The sequence below is a fragment of the Leptosomus discolor genome, chromosome 1, assembly GCF_034619465.1.
Source record: "Leptosomus discolor isolate bLepDis1 chromosome 1, bLepDis1.hap2, whole genome shotgun sequence".
Taxonomy (NCBI): domain Eukaryota; kingdom Metazoa; phylum Chordata; class Aves; order Leptosomiformes; family Leptosomidae; genus Leptosomus; species Leptosomus discolor.
In genome coordinates this window covers 163,086,587-163,110,623 of record NC_141391.1, presented here as the reverse complement: position 1 = coordinate 163,110,623, position 24,037 = coordinate 163,086,587, and the positions used below count along the sequence as shown (strand labels likewise).

General features: G+C 40.8%; 1 protein-coding gene across 2 annotated transcripts in view; it reads left to right on the top strand.

The window, feature by feature from the left end:
- Positions 1-2,305: 2,305 nt before the first annotated feature.
- Positions 2,306-24,037, top strand: part of MRTFA (myocardin related transcription factor A) — a 46,178-nt gene continuing 24,446 nt past the window's right edge. The window contains exons 1-2 of one of the 2 annotated variants that reach the window (XM_086469420.1): positions 2,306-2,432; positions 20,597-20,662. In XM_086469420.1, coding sequence (XP_086325546.1) covers positions 2,306-2,432; positions 20,597-20,662 — 193 coding nt within the window. Of the gene's footprint in view, positions 2,433-20,596; positions 20,663-24,037 lie in introns of those variants that run through there. The other variant, XM_086469428.1, reaches the window with a different exon arrangement.

Below are 24,037 nucleotides of genomic sequence, written 5' to 3'. Positions count from 1 at the left end.
TGGTGAGTCAGCTGGACAGAGCAACTGGCTCATATTTCCCAGGCCTCATGCACTGGAGAGAGCTGCTAGCTCAGAGGCTGTGGTTGGCAAAGTAATAGCAGTCTTTGACCTCTGTAGCTGAATCTTGTCATTTCCACCATCCAGATGGTGTATTGCTTGCCAGAAAAAGTAGGATGCAGTCTGGCACAGGATGGTTGTCCTTTAGTTATTACAGTAATTGTGTGACCTGTCTGCGCAGAGTATCAGGCCTGATTCAATGTGCAGTTCTGTGTTGCTGCTGAAAGGGGAGATCTGGACAGCGTGTTTCTATTTCTTCTCCTTCGTCCTGGTTTCAGCACTCTTATGGTCTGCCAGGTCAGCTTCCCAAGGCAGCTTCGCAGTGTCACGACTGCTAATGCTCACGCAAAAGCAGGCTCGTCTATTTATTCAGTAATTTGACCTCATTGGCCAAAGTTCCTTGTGAAACTGAACCTTTACTTGACTTTTACCAATCCTAAAATAAGATGAGAGTCTGTGTTGGGTATACAGTGGTAATTTAGGAGTAACGCTATTATGGAGCTTTAGATTAGCACCAAAGGTATTTTTTTACCCACAGGAACTTTAGAGTTTGGATTTTTTTTCTGAGTGAAGGTTGAACATTTCAGAGTAAGAAGAGTACTGTTGAAGGTGCTCAGAAATGCAGCTGATGCCATCTAGCATCAATATTTAGTAAACGTTTAAAATGCTGTGTATTAGTTTTTAGTTTGTAACTTAAAAATATGTTAGATTGTTTTGTTCCTCCAGTGCAGCTTATGGCAGAGTTAAAGTGATGTTTTTTTAAATTGGATTTAACACCACTTTTCTCAGATGTGAGCTTCATTATTAGAGACTTTTTTCCCTTGTTCTTCAGCCTTGCTCTATGAAATGGCTTGGGTGCCTCTCAAACTATTTGGAGATGAGAAATTTTTGTCTTGATTGGGGGAGGCATGCAGAATATGAGATGGAGACTGTTTCAATAGGGTTTAGGGTATTCACCTTCTTAATTTTGTAATGTCCGTGTGGCTATCTTTGCTTCAGGCTTGTAAGATAACACTGCTTACTAATCATCTGGGTTTTTCTGGAAAGATACTAGAATACTTTTTTTCAGGTATGTGTATTCATTGGACGACAACTTTTTTTTTTCCTCCTCATTGTCTCTTTTTAGTTTTTTTAAAAAAACTTTTGTATTCCTCAGACTTCATTGCACCTTTTATGATGCATGTTTTCTGAGATTAAAACCCAACAAAGCCACCAGCTGTGCTGGTGAGAGTACCTCCTCTCTGTTGCTCGGATGGAGCGTGCTTTTCCCCAACCGCTTCCAATTCCAGTACCATGCTGGGCAGTATGTATAACCAAAGTTTGTCAACCATATGGCACCTGATCATGAACCTGGTTCATGATGAAGCTCCAGGTAAGATGATACAAGCACAAATTCTGAAGTTTTCATGCTTGCAGTAGAGGGTTATTGACTGGGGGCTGCAGATTATCTTCAGGTAGGTGTTTCTACTAGGTTGGGAGAACGGATTTAAGGGAAGAAGAGGCAAGAACTTGTGCTTGTACAGAAGTAGCCTGCTGTTACCTATATGTGGTCTCAGAGCAAATGCATGTAAGAACCCCATTTCCCAGATTATCAGTTTAGTTTTCTCCACAGCTAAAATTCCATTTCTAATAGTTTAAACAGGAAGGGAAAAAAGGCAGTGTGGCTTCTGCAGTCGGAGTGGTGGTGTTCTAGCCATGTGCACGGCGTGCTTACAGTTGGGAGGTGCAGGGGGAGAGAGGGTAGTGCTCAATCACATGATATTGCCTGTCTGGCAGGTGTCTGTAGTGTGAGTAGAGAAACCAACTGTTCACTATTTTGGGTGAATGAGGTTGGCTGTTACTGCAAGTGGCCCCACGAAGAAGTCCACGCATCTGTTGATAAGCACCGCTCTGCATACTGGGATCCTGAACGCTTATAGCCACTTGCTGAAACAGTGAAGTTTCTGTCTGAGCTTTGGGATAGTAGGAAGAAAAGTTTTGCCAAGAGCCTTGCTGATTTTAATCTTTAGATGTTGGCTGTCAGGATTTGTCTGTGCCTCAAGTACATCTCTGTTCCTATGCAAGCACAGCCTTGCAATCTAGCAGTAAACTAGTTTTTTTTTCCACTCTACCGCTTGGTGCAGTGATCGAAACCTGTTAGACAGGGATTGTGGTTGGGTCTTTTGTGAGGATTAAGCACCCCTTCCACTAGCCTGGGACGTCTTCTGCATTACAGAATCTGCCTTCAGGTCCAGGGATTTCCTCTAATATGTTGGATAAAGCCAAGACACTCCAGCCTGCCTATGTCGGGATTGTGCCGCTTGCAGAGACTGTGTCAAAGCAGGGGAAGAGCTGTTCAAGCGCATATCAGGATTCATACCACAGCTTACGAGAAGGTTAGCAGGCTCTGCTTTCTTTTTTGTAGGCACTGTATAATTGGTTTGTGGGTTGATTGTTTTTTTTTTTTTTTCCTCTTCTTTTTTTTTCTCTTGCATATTGTATCTGCCTTCTTTTTCTTTTCTGGGCAGTAGTCCAGATTTTGGGTTTCCCACTGACTCCTGTGACCTGTTGTCCCTGAGGGCGCTCATAAGCGTGTCACAGGACAAGGCTGGAGCTCTGTATGTAATGACTTGCAGTGCCTGGACCTTGGGACAATTTCACTTGCATTTGGGAATTTAAATTTGTTCCTCTCATCATTGCTCTTGTGAGCAATGTTTTAAGGCTGTTTTATTAAAGCTGTAAAGGCTTGTTCTGGAGTGGCAACTCTGCCTTGAAGGAGATCGAGTATCATGTTTTAAGTTTCAGTATGTTGTTTGGAGAGTGTGAAGGGAGTGGGGTTCGTATATCTAAATGTGATTCTGTTTTAGATAATGAAATTCTGCAAATATGTGTGATTTTTTATGGAAGTTTGACAGTTCTGAAATATTATGTAGACAGATAGAAGTCAGATTTCAGGGACTGATATCTACGAGGAAGGAAGAAGATCTGGAGGGATCAAAAAAGATTGAGAAGATGAAAACAGGCAGTGATCCATTCGTAGTACGCACCATAACAAATAGCAATAAACAGGAACCAGGAAAAGATTACAGGAAGAATGGCAGAACATAACAAAATGCCAGTGGCAAACGTAACACGATTTATGTTTTATCAGAAATACTGGATCCATCTAGCTACAGGTGAAATTTTAATAGGAACTTAGAGGAGTAAACAAAGATCTTGACCACAGTAGCCTCAGAAATAAGGTGATGACTGATTTCAAGAGCGACTAATGTGATCTGAGAGGAGTGGAAAATTACTTTCAGTGATATTTTGGACAGAAAAGTGAAGTAAAGTGTGGCAGGAGTGGAGGACAAAAACCCAGATAGAATAAGGCCACATTTGTGGCGGAAAGATGGCCAGATGATTTTTGCAGTTGCATTTAAAGGATTTTTCTCTCATATGCAGTTCTAGGCCTGCTGAAGCTGCCGAACAAAACTGTTAAGTTTCAACCCCCTATTGTCACTCCTCGTACCAAGCCTCTTCAACACATATCAAGAGTCAGCTTGTTATTACATTTTTAAAATACTACTGTTTTTGTGGCTTGTTTTTATTGAAATACTCTTTGTCAAACAAATATGGAAAAGGAAAAGAAAACTGAAGTCACGGTCCTCAAATTCAAGTTTAGGAATTATAAATCCATTAGTATAGGCACTATTCCCAGATTATTTTGTCTGCTCTGGAGAACTGCAGCACATGAATCTTCAGAGGAAAAAAAAAAACAAACCAAAATAAAAAAGCGAGAACTTGCAGCTGTCTTGTACTTGCAAAGCATGGATTTTCACAGAAGGTGAGCACTCTTCATTTGGATGTGCCAGGATACATCTTTCATCCGGTCACTAAATATCACAAGATATACAATAGGATAACATGCAGAATGAGGAAAATGCAACACTGTAGTACTTCGATCAATATAAAAATGTTTGCCCCTGTCTCAAGTTGAAGCAAATTAAGGTCATTGAATTCTTGTATAATTCTGATTATTGAAAAAGCTTTGTTGTCTCTGCAAAGTCTAGCAATATCATCAGCCTACCCCATGTCTAATGCATGATACTCTAATATCATATGTGATGAGGAAAGCTACTTTCTACCAGCTACCAAACAGGAAGGGTAGGGAAGAGAAATAGATGCTGCCGGCCTCTTTCAAGTCAGAAGAGAAAAGAATGACCCTTTAGCTCTGCCACTGCTCCATTCACGTCTCCTGCAGTCTCGGAATGCCTGTTGTATTTATGCTGTAGCATGCACTGTATTTTGCAGAGCCAAATCTTACAGGCAGTGGAGAAGCAGATGCACTCACATGTAAACCCTTACGGAAGCTCTGGAAGTCCAGAATTAGCATTGAGCTGAAACTGTAACGACTGTTGTACCTTAGTTTTGGTCCCCCTAAAAATGGAACAGCTTAGTTTTATTATTTCCCAGGGCAGAAAATTCATGCACTTCTCTTCCTCACTCCTTACCCACACACAGGTGAATGGCTGCCGGTCTGCTTTCTCCTCTTAGTAAAGCCAGGCAAATAAGTGGTGTCTGACAATGCTCATACCTATTCTCTTAATGAATCTCATGAGAAGCAGCTATCTGGAATACACTTCATCTTGTTTCCCCGCCTCTGGAAAACAGATGGTCTCCTAAATCTGATTTATTTGTTTTTTGAATTGGGACTTGACATTGAAGTTTAGGAACTGCTGATCTTTTCCACACAAAAATGGATTTTAACATGGGGAAGTCAAAAAACATATGCTTGTATTTTTCAAAGTATGTGTTGGGGCAGTTATTTGTAAAATTCCTAGAATTCAGGAATCCACAAACATGTTTTCTATTCAAGAATGTCTTGGAATGGTTTAGTTTTCAGATACCAGAGCCCAGTTTGCAGTTCCTAGACCAGTTAACACAACAGCATGGTAGCTCCTCATGAAAGATATGAAGAGGGAATTGCAAGCTTTAGAAAATTTCAGAAAGCTACTCGAGAACTGATTAGCATTCATGTGAGTCTAGCTTAGAATTAGGTACTTCCAAAAGTAAATTCCAACTTCTCCACCTCTGTGCAACATCTTTCATTCATTGCTCTTAAACTAAACGCTTTTCTTGGCAAGTCTTCCCTTCAAAAATGTTTAGTGTGACTCAGGGGCTGACAGTGAAACTCACCTGTCTTTTTCCAAGATTTGTGTCTCCGGGCCCAGACACACGAACAAGTTCCTGCATGCCATCTGATCTACCGTAACTGTGCGCGCATTCTTGGTGCACAGCAAATGTGAGGTAATTTGAGTTAGCTTAGCCTTTGATTAAACTATTAATATCTGTTCAGTACTTTGAAGAGATCAGGAGTCATGCGAGTGCTTGTTAACATATGGCTTTCTTCATGAGTGATCTAGACCTTATTGTCCTAGCACCTCCGGGCACCTGAAGGTACAGCTGGTTGGTGGCTGTACCTCACCCAGTAGAGGGCAGAAGAACCTGTGCCTGTGGGCTTGGAAGTTCTCAGCACCAAGGAGATCCCCAGCAAGAGGGCAGCCCCTGCACCTGAGGCATCTGACAGCAATGCAGAGTGACCTTTTTCTGTAAAGGCTGATCAGTGTCTTCCTAGTTCAGAGTGGACCTGAAGATGCTGTGGGAGATGCCAAAGCCATGCCTCATGCAAATGCATGGGTCAGGAACGTCAGAAACCAGTCACAAAATGTAACGGGCGCATCTCTGAATTATGGCCAGATGTGTCCCACAGTTCAGAATTATTTATGCAAATAGTGCTCTGGCACAGAAAAACATAGAAAATGCATTGAACATATGGGGAGCTAATCTCCTGGCATTTCTTGTGGCAAATCCAGAGGCACACCAGACGTATGTAGTTAGACTCCCTGTAGCCTCGTGCTACAACCACTCTACAAATCTGTGGCACAGTGACTGTGACTCTGCATAAAAGGTAAGAGGTGCAGTGAAGATGAGATAATGACATGTTAATGTGAGGTGCCTCAAAGTTTGGCAGTAAGAAGACAATTTAAATTTATTTTTGCTTAATTCCCAGTATGCCTCGTTTGACTGTGAAGACTAGAGGTGTTTCAGGATATGAACTTTATGACACGAGTGGGAAGGTTAAGGAAAGGGTTAACACCGAATGACCAGGGTTTTTAGAAGTCAGTAGTTATCAGTGGAAGGAGAGTTGTAGCATTATCCCTGGAGTGGAATTCACATATTTTTTCAGTCCTCCTGCCCTAATGTGTTTTTGGTTTTTTTTGGATGTGACATGTTTTCCCCTCTTGGAGTTTACTGAACTATTCCTGTCAGTGTAATGATCCCCAGCTGTTGCTTTAGCCCTAGCTATTTTCATGCTGGGAATGGGAGGAGGAGGAGAGGGACAGAGGCTTGTTTACCACACTGTGATCTACTTCATTTGTCAAAAACCGGCTACTCTAATACTTTCTTTAGCACAAAGTATTACTAAAAGGAAAGAGTTACAGACTCAGACCTGCAAGAGCCAGGAGATGTAAGGAATCAACACATGCAGAAAACAAAAAGAATAGAAACCGGGTGTGGTGCGATGAGTACAGCTGTCAATAGCATTTATGCAGACAATGCTTTGAACTAGTAATGATGCCAAGTAAAATTCGCAGTAAGTGTTTTCCTGCCCTATCAACTGAATTTTCTTCACAGTTGAACTGAGCTTCATGTTCAACAACAGTGGTGCTGGGCTATTGATAATCCCAGCAACTGGGAAACATGTTAGTAAAGCTTGAAAAAACTTGTGTGGCTTTGGAATTATTCATTATTTGATAATAATGTACTGTTTATTTTTTAAAGAAATTGTCCTTATTTATACTTTTAAACAGCAAATGACTGATGCTTAGACTTCCCAGGAGCTGTTGAAAAGCAGATGCTTTTTTGAGAAAAGAACTATGATACTGAAACTCAGATTGCCTGTTTTGCATCCAGAAACAACTTCTGCAGTTAACATGCTTGTTCAGAGCCCTTGCCAGACAGATGCCACTGTGACTCTCCTGCACAACGAAGATAAGCGGCAGTGACAGTTGAGTTTTCTGCTCGTGTTTTTGGATCCACATGAGGCTGCCTGTGTAAATCTTATCTTGGTACTTTTATCATCTGTAAGATCTGTCACTAGTCACCTCAGATTTTTCTGCATTCTGTCACACCTGCAACTCATTGATCAACAACTTAACAAATATCTATACCAAAAATAAGTGCCTGCTTAGATCTTTCCTTTCGTGCCCCAACTCCCAGCTAGCCAGTCTTTTCTGAGCATTGAATTACTGATCTTGTCACCTGCTGCATCAATAAATTTCGATCCAAAATGTTAAAGCAGCACATTTCTTGGCAAGAACCTCTGCAGCCTATGGTAGAAAATGGGATATGCCCCCTGATGTAGCTTAGGTTTATCAAATGAAAACATGCAGTGAGCCTGCGGAGAAAATTTGCGGGCGGCCTGTAAGTGGATGCATCATCTGCTGAATGGCATAACATGGAGCAGAACGCTTGGTTTTCTTTCTTTTACTTGGACTAGTGGAAGTAGATACCTTGTTTTTCCCTGGCAGTATGTAAAATTTATTAATGTGGTACCTCTCCAAACTAAGAGCGGATGTGCAGTAGCTGAAGTACTTGCAATACGGTGATAATTAGTAAGAACTACAAAATGTTTTTTGCTCATTAGTGTATTCAGGATTTTTCCTTGTGTTCAGTAAGATAGGTAGAAGAACTGTGCAGGTGACCTACTGTCATAGTTTGTTGTGTATAAAATATAGTAAGCATTCTTCCAAGAAAACAAGATTTGAGCTTTCCAGTCTGCAGTTCTGCTGTCTAAAGTTAGACTTAGCCTGATGAAGCTAACAAGAAATGTGAAATAAGGTCAATAATAAAGAAGAGGATAAATTGCTTTGGGACGTAGGTTCTTTCAAAATTGGCAGTGGCAACTGGTGAAATCCAGACTTTCTGGACAATCTCATTTTAATACAGCCTTTCAGAAGTAAGCAGCTGTACAGAAAATATTTTGTAAAAAACAATAGCTATTTTAAAGTTTTCAATAGAAGTGCCCATAATGGATTTTTCTCTGTGGTAGGGGCAGGGATCATTTGTTGCAGCCATGATTATAAAGATCTCGTTCTGTGGTCTTCATCTCCAAAGGCAGCTTGTGGGCCTGTCACCATTCTGAGGGTATTTCCTGTAACATCTCTGCAGCACCCTACCAGCTGACACATTTAATGTCTTTTTGGTAACCTTCCTCACTGGAACACTTGTCAGGGCATAAACATTGTGGTGCCCAGCTGGATTATTGGAGGGGGCATCTGAGTGATGCTCTCTGGGTGACAGAAGGAAGAGATCCACTTTCGACTTCCTCTGTGTTCAGTTTCCCCAGCTTCATGCTGCTACATACTTGTCTAGTATTAAATACGTGAAGACTATTTGTGTAGGAATTGAAGGTGGCAGTAGCTATGTTCTTCGGTTACTCATCTCTACAAATTTCACAGCATTGCTGGAAGCCAGGATGTACGAGCTCCCTTTGTGTAATTTGGTCAGTATTGCAGGTAGCACGTCCCTGCAAACAGTTGTGGGTTTTCTTTCTTGTTTTGATGATGCTCTTTCTGATCCTCTTTTGATACTCTTTTTCTTGACTTTCACTTTCCTAAGGTTTCATGCCTCTTTCTGTATTATACCTTATGTGTGAAAGTCCTTCTAAGCTTGCCTGCAGCTCACACCTTTTTCAATGCAAATTCTCCCTTTTCAGGAGTGGAAGACAACATTTTAGAGGTAGGTGCTAAACTAGTAGTACCTTTGTGCCTCACTGAGAGACTGTTTTACTGCTGCTAATAATAGGTGTCACATTGACTGCAGGCAGTTTAGAACGAGGATTGTGTCTTCAGGACTGACACGTGACCGTGAATCTAACTACAGCAGTTGCAAACACTGTCACCAAGTAGCTGTCTCCCTTGCCTCTTTGCTGGAGGGAGCAACAGAAAGGAAAATGTCTGCCCTTCACTTGCTTTTGTTCAGTATATTGGCAAAAGCCCACCTCTACTAGCAGTTCGAGAGAATCTTCCACTGTGTGTAATGAGTGTGGGAGTACCTGCTGCTGCCAGCAGTCTCCTCTGTGCCCTTCAGTAGAGGACTGAGCCAGCAGTAACACTTTAAACATCTGGAGAATTTGTCCACCAGTCTGAAGTCAGTGGTCATGCAGGCCGTTCTGGGCTGCTGGGTTTTTTTAGTTTGCTGATTGACCTGTTACACAGAATTATATTATTTAGGTATTTATAGCTATGATAGCACTTATGAACCACATTAAGCCTCATAGGCGGGTTTGTTTTCAGTGCTGTGGATCTTCCGTCGTGGAAAAACCCAAGAAAGTCGGTCCTGGAGATCTGTAGTCCAGAGTTTTGAAAGGAAATAAATATCGAAAGAGAAAGGAAGTAATAAGTAGTAGATGGATGTTGTATGATCACAGCTTAAAGAGTTTGAGGGAATTTGATGTGCTTTTTATATGTAATGCAAATTCTGGGGATCAGCTTCCATACTGGTCTGCTTTGAAGGAACTGATTTCTAATGTAACTTTTTTACAAGTAGAAACAGAATTGTAATAGAATTTGTACTTAAACTGTAAAGAAGGTGTCAGGCTGTTGCAGTACAAAGGCTGGGATAATCTCAGATGCCGTGATTGTGGCATGTGTTCTTTGCAGTCTTTGAGAAAACAGCAAAGATGTTTCTCACTGTCGTGAATTAAAGAAATACTGTAGTTCCTTATAGCATCCACCTGAAATTCTTGCCAAGAGAGGTTGCTGGAGCTTGGACAAAAGCTGGTGACAGGAATGGTAACCAGACAGGGAATGCTCTGAGTCTTTTTTTTGCATGTGATGTGCATGTTGGACAAAATTACTTTTGTTCCATGTCCCGTGAAATAACTGTCAGCACAATCAAGCAACTGAAGTGGGGAGATGCTCAAGCTAACTAATTTAAAATTATAAGGACCAGCTTTCTGAGTTCCCTATATAACCGGTTAATTCCTTCTTCTAAAGAACTGCTGGGTTTGTATTTAAATTTGCATTCTTCTAAGTTCTTTTTTTCCTACCAGTTGTGGAAAAACACATTTGCTCTCATTTGCATTTGGTTTCAGTAAACCGAATATCTTTAGGTCATTAAGAATCTGAAACAGTCTTGGAAATACAGAATTATTCCACGTTTAAGTGGGAAACCCAAAAACACAGCTCATATGTGAGGTGTCCCAGCTGTTGCCACAGAAGTTCTGTGGTATTTTGACCATTTAGATGATTTCTGTGAAGGGAGCTTTTAACTTTTATCTGTAGAGGGTGCCCTGTGGCAGAAGGAAGGCTGAGTCATTGGGCCAACACCACAGCCTCTGAGAAATGTTTGAGGAAGTTTTTGACCTTGATCTGAGAGGCTGTTAGTACACTGGAGTGCCATGCTCTAGCAGAAATTGCAGTATGGGAGGTGAGCTATGAAGGAAAAGTATTAGGCCATATTTCTTATTGCTGAAAGAGGCATGGAAGGATTTCCTCATCAATTTTAGTATTCTAAACATGTCTAATCGATCACGTGTTCTATGGATGTGTCTTGGCACTGTCTCAAGACTTGATTTTTTTTTCTGCTTATTAGAAACCACAAAAACATATTATCCCTTGAACTTGGAGTTTTAAATAAAATGAAAAATTGTTCAGATTCTGATGTATGTGTTTTCTTCTGTATCATTTTTGAGAAAAAATATGGACAACTCTCATGTCTCATCTTTAAGGAAAACAAAAAGGTTGTAGCTCTTTCCTTGTATAAGCAGAGATACCTCTAACTTTCCAAGAAAAAAATGGAAAGGGTTCAAACTTGTTTTTCCCTTATGCAGCTTGCCTTTTGTGCTGTCACATTAGTAGACAGCTATAGATCTGATTGTCAGGATATGTCTACCCATTCCTTCTTTTTCCTTCATTTGTCCCCATCTGCCACGTCATATTATATTATCTTGGAGAATTTCTTTCTAGGGTCTTCTTTGCAAGGTGGTTAAGGGCAATGTTAGTTCCTCCTTGTTCATTGTTTCATGGAAACATATAAATCAGTAGAGACTGTGACTCAAGTTTACACAGGGAGCTGGGAAATTCTCGATTTCCCCCCCCCGCAAGGCTTCTCTTCCAGCTATATATAGACAGTAACAATGGCTGTATAGATGGCATCAACAAGCAGTGATTACAGATAATATTTACTGTCGTATGATACTGGTGTGTCAATTTTAGGTAGACCTTTCCACCTAGGTATTTTGTTACAGGTCATCTTGTCGAATCATGCAGGGTAGCCAGATTCCATAGATATGGATATGTGCCTAGTTATTCACACGCTTGGTTTTCACCTAACCAGTATTACTGGGATGAAATGATTTTATAAGAATCAGTACCCTGCACAGAAAGCAAACCAACTTTTCCTGTTGACAAGCTTGTTTTACATTTTTACATGTGGCATGTGTTCCTAAATATACCAGGTTACGGGTGTTTCAGGTTCACTTCTGAAATTCCTATTTTAACAGTTTCAGCGAGTGCTGAAATGGTCTATTAGGTGTAGCAAGATTTTATGGTAAGTGCGCTTCTATGCATTCAATAGAAAGACGTATGTACTAATATTAATACATTTATCTGATTTTAAAATCCTAGTACGAAAGAACATAAAGCTGGCATTGCATTAAAAAGTAGCAATGATTAAAATGGCATTAACACACCACACCCCCCCCCCCCGGTTTTACATGTTTAATGGAAATGTCAGGAGTTAAAGCATGAAGGAAGAATGTAAAGGCAAAGGCTATAAAATGCACAGCAACTGCTAGTCTTTATTTTAAACAAACATAAAAAGGACCCTGCAAAATTCAGCATAACTTTTATAGTAATAATCAAGTCTGCATATATTTAGAGTCGTATACATGGGTAGCACCCATGAAATAAACATGTTCAATCATGTGCGATATTGAGGACTGAGAATGTAAACTTCTAAGACTATGAACTGGTTCTTCCTTTTGTATCTGCACTTTTTACCACCCCAGAACACCAATGCTGACTTGAGCCTTTGAGAACTGCTGACAGGAGTAACTGTCTGGAGGTTAGATCGTATTATGTTGTGGTACTTGGACTATGCTGCTGCTTTTGTGTGTTTTGTAGTGCTATGTCCTAGCAAAACTAAAATTGGTGTAAAAGGTGACTTTATCTTCTAAATACAGTTTTTAATTAACATTACTTTGATTTCCACATTGTATCAAATTTGATATGAAGCCTCAAAAATAACCTGCTGAGGTAGCTTGTTTCTGTGCTCACAGTGTGAACCAGCTACCTTGTGGTAATATGTGAGGGTGGAAATAGATCCTTTTGCTTTCGATTGTGTATTTGCTTTTGATTCCATATTCTTTGGGGACAAGTTTCTTCCATCAGTTGGGATCTTTGATTCTGCTAAATTAACCATATCAAAGAATCCGTATTTGTCTGTCTCCACTGTGAGCTATTTAACGCCTCATGACATTGACTCATTAAAAGATAATACAGGCAAGTATTTCATCTTCCTTTGAAACCATTTTTAAAAACTATTTCTGTTTCATATTTCTCTTCCAACAGCATCCTCCCAACAAAAAGGGACTATTGCCCTGTACCTGTTTTTTTTTTTCCCTGGTACCTAAAACTAGTCTTCTAGAACATGGTCTTATAGACAATGCATCTAATATATCAGCAGGCATGTGTAATGTTGTATCAATGATTTTATATAACCCAAGAATGTTTTGAGCTGTAGAAGATTTTAAGTGTGTGATTTTTGTCAAGAAACAAGCCCTTCTTGACCTGAGGGTGAGGGTCATTTTTTTCTCTTTGTCCTCTTTCTGTGTTCTTAAATGACTAGTCGCACCTTTTTCTGTACTTTTCAGCTGCTTTTAAAAGCTTCTGGGCACTTGAGAACCTGAAGGCTTTTGGAAGTGCAGGACGGAAGAAGGCAACCCTAGTGTTATGTGACCCACATTACATCCTTGGATTATTACTAGCACATCTACTGTGAAATATTTTGAAAGTTGTTTTGGAGGTGAAGGATCTGTTCTGTTTTTTAAGAATCTCTTGATAGAGGTTTTAGGTCTGCGTCAGGCAGAATTATACTCCTCAAAAGCTTACTAAGAGGATAAGAAAGAAAAGGTGGTCGTGAAAAAAAGTTTCAAGTTCTCTATGCTAGATCTGCCTTTGATGCAGCTGTATGGCTTTCTTGGTTAAACCTCCTGTTTGGCTTTGTGCCTACAGTCATCTCTGTTGGACAAGCACAGCTGGGTAAGGAGTTTATCAGCGTTCCCCAAACTGATATGAGACACCTGCCCATCTAAGTGTATCACGGCAGAACCTGCTGATTTCTGCACATCTGCCAAGAAATCCACTTTCATCGTTCATGTGACCTGCAATAGGGAACCGCTCCTAATCCTAGTTTTGCTTCCTGTTCAGGATCTGCTTCACAGACCTTCTCTTTGGGTGTAGAGAGAGTGATCCCAATCCTGCTTCTCACAAAGAGAAGACCTCAGCGTGAATACAAACAAGCGGCTTTTGCCTCTAGTGTGAAAGGTTCTCGTAACAGTTTAAGATAGGAAACCAAATTCTCTTTCTATTCTTTACCTCCCAAACTCCATTTTCTCCGTAGTATGGTTGCTAAGGAAGAGCTGAGGATACTGCCTGTATTTTAATAGCAGCTGTTGTTGCTGCAGTAGAGAAAGGGGTAGTGGAATGTGAGATAGTCTCAAATAGTAAAGAAATAAACTTCTCCTCAACTGTCCCTTTGCCCAGGCTTGCTCCAAGCTATTCTTTAAAATGCATTGAGATGAGCAGAAGCATATGGCTGCTATTCACAACAACAGTGGATGCTTGCAAATTGTGAGGATCAGCGATGTATCTGCTGCTTCTCCTTCACCCCACAGAGGGACATGAGTTTTTGGCATCCTCTTCCCAGGGTAGCAAATTGTCATGTAATCCCTGCAGTTGGGGTGTCATTTACAGTCTGCTTCACTTAAATGCTTCTCTGTTAACTGCACAGTCTGCTTAAATGCAAAGCCAGCATGTATTCCCCATCAGCAGTTAGTGGATTAAAATGCTGTTAGGCTCAGAAAATTGCCTTTAAAAAAGGTCCGAAAAGTTGGCTTTTCTTTGTTGGTAACCCCCATTCTAGCACATTCTGTGTGATGTGGGGGGTGTTGTTGACAGCGCTAGAAAAAAGCAGCTCTGGAAAAAAATATAAGTTGTCCACCTCAGTGATTTGAGTTATTTTCAAAATTAATTTTGACCATTGTATACTCACTCGTTGATCACAAACTATGATAGCTGAATTTTTCTTATAGCGTCTTGTCAACACTATAAAAAATTTGGTAATACTAACCGCCCCTTGCTGCTTCTGTACAGAAAGGTGTTGCAACTGGGGCTTAGCAGATGCTGCTCTTGCTGGTGCGTGAACCAGAATCTAATCTGGCTTCCCGTCGAAGCATGAAAGGGCTAATGCAAGGCAACATTGGTTTTGTAAGCAGGCACAGCTGAAAAATGCTCAGAGACCGTTTTCGGTGTAAGGGAAAGGTTTTCTCACCCCATCTCCAAGGGATCGAGTTCAGTCATAAATGTAGGATATAACCTCCACTGAAAACAACAGGGGATGTGCTGCATATTCCAAAGCTGAATTTGCCATTGGCTACTGGTCAAATGTGACTATTTAATCAGAAACTAGGAAAAAAAAAAATTGTTCTCAATGTAATTAGAAGGCCTGCTCCTGGCTGAGTGGTAAGTGGAAAGGTGGCTTCACCCTTCAAGTTAGTAGTTAGTATCACGTGGCACTGTGATACTTAAGTTGGAGGCCTCAGTCCTGCGCAAACAGCTGTGATGATACTGTTCAGCAGATATCCCATGTCGTCAAAGTCATCTTTTATGGTTGCATATTGTAATTAAGTTGGTTGCATATAGGCTGTTAGTTTAATCTAAGTGTTATACACGTACTGAAAAATTGAAAAATAGGTGTGGGCTGCAAGTGCTCGCCTAGTGCCACGTTTCCTTAGGCTGTGGTGTCTGATCCTCACAAAGTAAACCCAGACCTACTCTTTACCAGGGCAGTGAAAATTCTCCTAAAAACTCTTGGTTGCTACTGAAAGGTAGAGTTGTTGAAGAACTAACTGGCAGGTTTCCATCCCGGCTCGTGCTGTATTAATGCTTTCTCGTGAGTTAAGTGGATGCTGTAGCACAGGGCTTTCAAATGGGGTGTGCAGAGGTGCTGTACAGCGTACAAATAAATGACCTGTGGACCTTTATGAGCATTGAAGTGCATAGTTTGCTTTTTACTGCTTTTACTTACGCTCGCACTTTCCTCAGCTTACATAATGAAGTTAGGCTAATTTCACTTGTTCTTCAGTAGTTTCTCTTTCTAATCACATGGCTTATTGATTGCATTGCAAGGATGAATTTTTCTATCAGGCAGACTGCTTTCGCTGAATTTACAAAATCAATAAATCACATCTGTGAGCATACAGCCTAGCTAGTTAATATGCAGTTCATGTCTTGGACTCCCCCTTTTTGCATAGGTATCCCAGCCTGAATTCCAGGGAATTTTGCCTCCCTCAGCCCCTGTACAGGGTTTCCTTTGGCTATAGCAGCCTTCCTCCCTTTCTGTTCTGCACTACTGCTTGTGCTGTCTCTGTTGCAATCCACCATATGGCTGTTCTTAATCATTACCTTGGTTGGGCGACCCTGAGTATCCCTTGGGATTCCATAGAAGAAAAGATTTTGTAGAAATGTGGACACAGACTCCCTTTGGCAGTAAGTCAAATATTCAATATAACACGCACAGGGCCTTGCCACAAGCTGCAGTTCAGAGCTGTGTGCTTCTTGTTAGTTTTCGAAAAACAGGAAATGCAGAATATATTTAATTTGTTGTCGTAAAGCTGTCCTGGTATGTGACATAGTCTCTAATATGAGATTTTTTTTTTTTTTCTTTCAAGATGTTGAGCTGCAGAGGCTGCAGTCTAGTTTCTGTTGTAGTCCTAGTCACACTATTAAACACAAAGTGTGGTTTAGAAATAGAAGGGCTTTCAGATATGTATGTGTAAGGGCAGGCATGCTGTTGCAGATTTAGACGACGAGCTGCAAAAAACAGCTTAAAACATCATAAATATTTGTTCCTGCTGCTGCTAACTAGTAATGTACCCCTGCACTACAACTAGAGTTGTGAGTGCCCTGCAAGTGTCCATGTGGGTGCAGCCTCTGTATGTTAAGCATACCCTGCTCTGGGCTGCCTCCAGCCATGAGTAGGCAGAAGTAAGCTCTGGTCATGGAATATGCCTGGGGTTCCCTAGTAAGGCAGTATTATGGCAAGACGAACAAAAAATAGTCATGATTTGCTGTATTTCACTAGCTGTAACTCTGTTGATAGTAGCTGTATCACAATGGTTTTTGTGTCTTAGTACAGACTCCCCCCTCAATTCTTCTCTACACCTTCTCTTAAACTGGCAGCAGTCCTCTATACCAGCTCCCAGATTTCTCTGGAATGTTTTGCTAATTTTTACTATTTCAGAATTTTTCATATATGTGAAATAAATAAATTATGCCAAATGTTGAGTGGGAAAATCGGATAAGCATAGAAAGGCCACAAAATGTGGCACAGACTGTGATACAAGTTGAATGAAAGACGTGAGTAGAAGGGTATCAGTATGAAACTTATTTTCTAGCCAGCAGATAGATACTCTCCTTTGTATGACCTGATTTATTCTTAATTTTAAAATTAATTTAAAGTTTAAGTACAGGGATAAAGGAAACAAAAAATCATTGGTTTGTGATTGCAAGACTTACACTCCAGTCTGTCTTTGAGTAACTGAATTTCTCTGGTCATTCTAGACCTTTGGCTGAGCTCCCTGTACAACAGCCTTGGATTGGCTCTTGGGACATCTGTTAATCTATATATAGGATTCACACACTTGCACACGTAAACAGGTGATCTCCTAAATATATGAAATGGTGTTGGGAACTCCAAGTACTTATTTAAGCCAAAATGAATTCAGGAGTGAACTGAAGTAATCCTTTTTGCTCTCCTCCCTGCCATAAAAATAAGCTGTATTGGAAAAAAAAAAGTGCATTATGTGCTGATTATAACTTGTGCTTAATATGTATGTATATACATTCATAAATCCCAAGAATTACTTAGTACTTATTAAAAGTATCCTGAAAATGACCTTTTTTCCTATTCTCCAATTTAGTCCTCTTGACAGTTGCTAGTTTCTTGCTGTGAAGGGACACAGTGTTTAAAAATAAAAAGTCCATATAATGGGTAGAGAAAAAGGGTAGTAGATGGTAACTGATATAGAAATAAGATATATTTAGAAAATTCATAAGGGAAGCTGAAGTCAGGAAGGGAATTTTAAGTCATTTGATGAAGTGTCTAGCTGTCTGGCTGAGACTGATTTGTAATAAATCTGAGAACAGCAGGGAGACTTTGGAAGAGCGAAAGACCAGTAACATTTTGCATCACTACTGAAAAAAGGGTGAGTAACGAGTGGTTAATCTGGTATCAGTTCCAGGAAAAAAAACTATGGAAAATTTTATAAAGAATTTAGGTGGCATAAGAACAGCAGTACAATCATGCTATTCGGCCTTTCAGTTTGTGAAAGCAGGTCTGCTCAAATGCGATTTGTTTGGATACATGAAATGTGGTTGCTAGGGGTGTAATAGACTTTTATAATGTCTTTAACTTAGTAGTGTGGTATGTTTTGGTTTTAAAAAGTGTCTTTGAATTTAATGAGGTACTGCTTAAGTGGATTAAGAACTGACTGTAATCCAAGAAAGCAGAAAAGCGTTTCTAGTTGGGATCAGCCTGGTGCGATCCGGAAGCAAGTGCAAGATGGTAGCGGTATGGACGGAACAAAGATTAGTGGAGGCATAAATAATGACATTTAAAAAAATGGTTTAGATCATTTAGGCAAGTTGAGGCAGTTGGGCAAAGTGTGTGTAAATACAGGTGAGGGCAGAGTTATGCACCAAGGAGCAAAAAATGCCAGCCACACCTGTGTGTGGGAGTTTTGCTGAAAATCCTTGACTCTGGGAGGTAAAAGGTAAATAGGTATAGTTGGAAATGGGAGGGAAAGTAGATGGTCCTATCAAGTAAATAGCAAAGTGGCAAAAAAGGCTCACATACATTGCTAGATGTGTAAATGGGAAGACATGAGTGATAATGAGATTATCTGCACTGAAAGCTGGGGAGATGGACCTGATGCTATAGGTCTGTGCCTTGTCTGTATACATTTAGTGAGATGTGCTAATTTAGGGTATGGAAATGAGTCCCTGAAATGGCTCGCTAGTGGAGATAATGCCGTACAGCGAGAGATTTAATGTGCCGTTACCTAAAAGGGATGAAATCACTTAGTGGCATACTGCTGCTGGAAGGACGAGGTCTCACTCCCACCTTATGTTAGTAACTATCTGGCTGTACAGTCGTCCTCTGCAGCTCACTAATGAGAAGAAAACTATTCCCAGTTTTGGTTGGGCTGTGGTCTCTGTCGTGTCAGTGAGTCCAGCCACCAGTCAGGGGAACATGAGAGATGATGGTGGGGAGTGAGAGGTTTGATTCTGTCGCAGCAAGCTGTTAGATCAAGTGCTGGGGTAGAGGTGTCATCACCTGATTCTGGTTTTGATCACCTCAAAACGAATCCGGCAAACGAAGAGCTCTGTGAATGGGCCAGCCGTGAGACTGTATTAGCCCCCATGCTAGCACAGAAGCAAGAGTCCGATCGCGTGCTGGGTGGGAGGAAGAGCCTGGGACTACCACTTCTGTTTGCAGTTTCATGGCCAAACGAAGTGCCTGTTCCTTCCCCTCTGCGTTCCCTCCTCCTCGCTCTGGCTCATGGCTGATCCCACACAGAATTAGCACGGTGGTTTGTCACCCTCCCTCCCTCTCTCCCTTCCCGTACTGCAGGAAGTAGTTTCCTGCCCAGGATGCATATATTAAGAAATCCTAGTTTGGCTTAAGAAGCAGAAGAGAGGTAACTTGGTTACTCACTGTGTGCACAGAAGTACCTCCACAGGTAGGAAATATATTTCTTATTGTCATAAACCGTTCAAAGAAAGGTACATCAAGAGCCAATGGAAGTGGAAGCTAGACAAATCCAAGTGAAAGTTTAAGTGTGCATGTAAGTGAGGGTGATTAGCAGCAGTGCAAACAACCAAGGAAGAGATGGATCTCTTGTTAACTTCATATGAAGACCAGAACCTGTATTGGGAGATGTACCTTAGTCAAATGCAAACTGCAAATACGAGGTTGAAAGAAACAGGTAAAATATGATGATGTGTGTAAGTAAACAAAGTGGCATCTTCTCCTTAAATTTTTTTTTGATCTCTACTTTAGGGAGCGTATAGTATGAATTTGGATATGATGTATGAAATTAAGGTATTGGACAAACAAAGTGCTTGAGAAAGGAAACATAAGGGTTATAATGAGATTGCATAGCTAGACTGTAGAGCAAGTTTTGCTCTGTGGTAGTTCCACTAAATTTGTGTGGACTTTTCTTACGTGGGCTATACGACAGACATAAGATTGACAGAGGAATTTAAGCGGAAACAGGGGAGATGCCATGCCATTCATTTTATAAAATTTTATGTTGAGAATACTTAGGAGCTTAGGCTTGATTGTAAATGGGATTCAGTAACTCTTGATGCTCAGATTGTCCTAAATTGATATATGTGTGTGTGCACACATGCATGTAGGTTTTTTCTGCAGTGTTGAAAGGTCCCTTTCATATGGAAGCTGTCTGTGACTGTAAGAAGTTGCTTTGATTGTACAGTTTAAAGGGAAACTGCTGTTATAATCTATGTGCTCAAATTATGACTAGTCCAGAGATTTGCATTAGGAAAAAAAAAAAGGTGATTGTGTTTCACACAGGCCATGCATATGTTCTGTTACACTAAAATAAATAGGAAAAAAAATCTAGTGATAAGGGATTCCTTTTGCTGTGGAACAAGGACACTTCTGGATATATTCATGGTATTTCACTTTTGTGAGATGTTTTTGAAGGTGAATTTCTGAGTTGAGGAAGGAAATCAGCCTTGTAATTTAGAGTAATGACCAATAATTTTGTCATATCAATTTAATCTGCACTTGGTAATCAGAGTTTTCAGGACTCATTAGCAGCTGGGGTGTCACTCTTTGTTTATTGGAGGACTGTCAGCGGGTGTTTCTCTTTGTTTGTTTTTTAATATTAACGGTTTGGAAAGAAGTTGGTGCTCTAGAAAGAATTGAGAAACAGGCCTGGCTTTGCGGATTTTTATCACCCTGCCAAGACCCTGCGCAACTTCCTCTCCTTGTTGCCCGCAGCAGAATACGGAAACCTGACTGCTGAAAGGCCACTTCTGCAATTGCAGTGGGGCAGGGGAGCAGGGTGCGAGGGGGGCTTTTCATCCTGCTGCTCACTAGTGCCTTGGCATCCAAAGAAGAAAACAAGATGCGTTTGAAAATGCCTCTCCAGTTGTTTCTTGCACTGATGGGTCTCCTTTTCCCTCTCTCTGCTGTCGTGCAGTGCTGCAGTTGAAGCTCCAGCAGCGACGCACACGGGAGGAGCTGGTGAGCCAAGGGATCATGCCGCGTAAGTATCACTTAAACTCTTAAACTCGTTGTCTTGGTGTTTTTATGCATGTGTTTGAGTGGAGACTGGTTTCACACACGATTCGAAAGATCAGATTCTCTGTTTCTGCATGAAAAACAACATATATAAGAGCCCCACCCTGTACCACCCAACTTGGTCCTTCTGAAGAGTTGGTACACTAGGTACGGGGCCACCTCTGATACTGAGGAAGACAGTAACGGCTCCAAGCGTAACTGTACTCCAAAATAATGTTTGTATTTGATCACAGTGCCCAAGAGTCTTCTGGAGAACATACTATGTTAGAAGTGCCTTATATACTTGACACATGCTGGTAATCACTCTTTTAACAGGCTTCCTGCCTCTGCAGTTTCTGTTCTGGTTTGTCAGCTCCCCAGACCTCTGAGGCAGTTGTGACTTTGTATGTACATATTCCATAAACCAACTGAAAACAGGCATTGCACACAAAATGTTAACCAACAAGGGACCCTGTTTTATGTTTGTAGCTAGCAAACATAGCTAGAAAGAGCCCTGTGGGCATCAGCCATTCTCCTTCCTGCAGGGGAAGGCAAAATCTGTGGAGCCAAAGAACTTTTATTTTTCTGGGTGGACACACAGGAATATACCCTAATGCCAAGCTTTAATAAATTCGCTGTCAGGTTAGTGTTGGAGAAGGTGGTTTTTTTTTTTTGGTCCCCTCCTTTCCCCACAAAATGCAAAAAGATATCTGACAAATGGTTTTGTCATGCTTTGGTACCTCCAAACTAGATGACTTATAGGTGACTTGAAGCAAGACCAAAGAGCAAATGTTTTATTTTTGAGGTCCTCACAGTTTCGCTTAACAGCTTTAGTAAAAGGCAGTGGATCAGGTATACGTTTTCTTCTTTCAAAATCTTTCCCCCTCCTCCATTTCACAAGCCTTACTTGTAGACAGTGTAGTAATGAGGAGTTTCTCATTCCTTCTATTTCTGGGGTGCACACTGTAATATGACACAGTGATGTGACTTAGACTTTGCTAAAGGCGTAAGGTTAGGCTGTCAGCTCTCTCTCTGAATGAAGAGAACCTGTCAGCAGCACTCAGTCGGCTGAAGTGGCTCACTGCAAGGCAGTGTCATGCTCAAGATGTTTCTGAGACCCCAACTTAAAATTCTATTACCAAATCAAAAAGGAAAGATCGTCCTGTCTGGGTATAGTGCATCATGCCTGTCTTATTTTTACCTGGGGAACTCGTGTATGTGCTTCTGCAGAATATACTTGCTTTTGGATGAAAGGCTAGTGTCCCAATGACTGTGCCCTTTTACTAATGCTTCCCAGAAGAAACTGTTCCTGACTTCTTTGTGGTCTCCTGCTTTAGGTGGATATGTATGCAAATACTTTATTAACTTTTGTTCAGTACTGGCTTTCTTCTAAGTGTGGCTGGCCAAACTTGTGATTCCTGAGAGGGGTCTGTTTTACAGGCCCTTTGAAAATGAGGTCCTTGCAAGTAATTCAAGTAAGGCACCCAGAGTAATTAGTCAGTCTTAAATTTGCTTAAAATATAGCCTAAATAACTCGTCTTTTCAGACTTGTGCCCTTCGTTGCTTCATTTATGTCTCTTAGATGTGAGTTTTATGACAGACCAAAGAACGCTCAGTGAAATATCATTGTGAAAATATTGGTGGCACATGAAAAGGTTCTTTCTGCAATGGAGAAAAACCACTTTAGCAGATGTGTTTTAAACACGATTTGAAATTAGTTCCATCCAAGTCATTGTATCATCTACCCATACCTGCCAACTGAAACAACCACACATAGGGAAATGTTTAAAACATTATTTGTCTGGGCCATTTTTAATGAGAAGATCAGATGTGAGATAAATTGTGATACTTAAGGCAAAAGTCCCATTTGTAACCTGAGAAGTACAGAGGATGACTAGTGGCCATGTTCCTCCTGAAGGCGTCTCAGAGCCATGACAGCTTCGCTTCTACTTTCAGCAGTTCAGAACAGACCTTTTTACTTACTACTGGGAATGTGCAGGTATCCCATATTCTTTCATCCCTCTGCCCTGTACTCATGGTCCGTGAAAACATTTAGGTTCTTAATCTTGTTCCTCTGTCATTTACTACTAAACATGGCTGTACTGGGCCCCATATCTCCGAGTTCATTAGTCAGGAACCAAGTCCTACACAGCCCTTTATGATGATTTAACAAAAATGTAAAAGTGGGAATCCAGAGGATTGTTTGGTGTTGAATTAAATGAGCTGGACTGCTCTTTCCATGTGAAATGCTAGTTGGCTTCTAGCCTTTATTTTCCATCTGGAGAGCCTTAACGCTCTTGAAAGAATTGTGCAAGTTGCAGTTGTACCTACACTGGCATTTATAGCTTGTGTCAGGAGGGTGCTTTTGAAGTGAAGCTCCTGACTGCACCTGCTTACTGTACCTTGCTTTGTACCGTGAAATGATGTTTGAGAGTTGGATTAAATTGGGATGAAAGTAAACTGGAGATATTCTGCTTACAGCTAATATGCATTCAGTCCATGGGACCAGACTACAACTTGTCTGGCACCACACCTCCCATTTCACCTTCACATATATGGAGTGTGGATGTCAGTTCCTCAGCAACTGTTTTTCTGTGCAGATTTGGTCTTACTATGCTATCCTACAGTTACATTTAGATTAGCCTTTGATACAGATCAGTTCCTGAGTCTTGTAGCCAAACAGATGTGCAAAAATCCATGAACCCCAAATGTGGGAGAAGTGAAAGTTTTTGGTTTACATTAAAAGCTATCTAGTGTGCAAACTCACTTGGGTACCTTTGGTTCTCTTGACTGCAGTCTGTCTTATGTGGTGTTTAGATTCGTCTTAGTGCCCTAAAAGAGAATTTTTATTTCAGGCTTTCATCAGCACAAGGTTTTTGGACACTGTAAACCTGGGGAGTGGGAGAAGACACGTTGGTGAGAGTGAGAGTCACACCACTCCTGCTTTGCTTGTTCAGAACAGAGCTGGGAGTTGCTTACTTTGTTCCCATGTGGAATTTTGTTTATATGGTAGAGAGGAAAGGCAAATGTTTCAACATTTTTTTTACCAAGTACACTTAATCTCACTTGAATAACCTTTCCAACCCACCAGCCACCTACAGTAGGGCTACGCTTCACTAAAAGATTAGTGTATTGTAGTGAGAAATAAAGTATTTATAGGCAGTGACAGAAGATTCAAAATAATTGGGGTTTATGCTTCATTAATTCTTCTTGCTTTTCTGTAACCGCTTTGTGTAACCTTTTACTTGTAGCAGGATTCATTGTTGAAGATTAAAATTCTCTATTGCCCATAGAAGAGATGCGGGAAGCAAGTCTTCATCTGCAGCTCACGTACCTGTGATTGCAGCTAGAAGGACTGTAT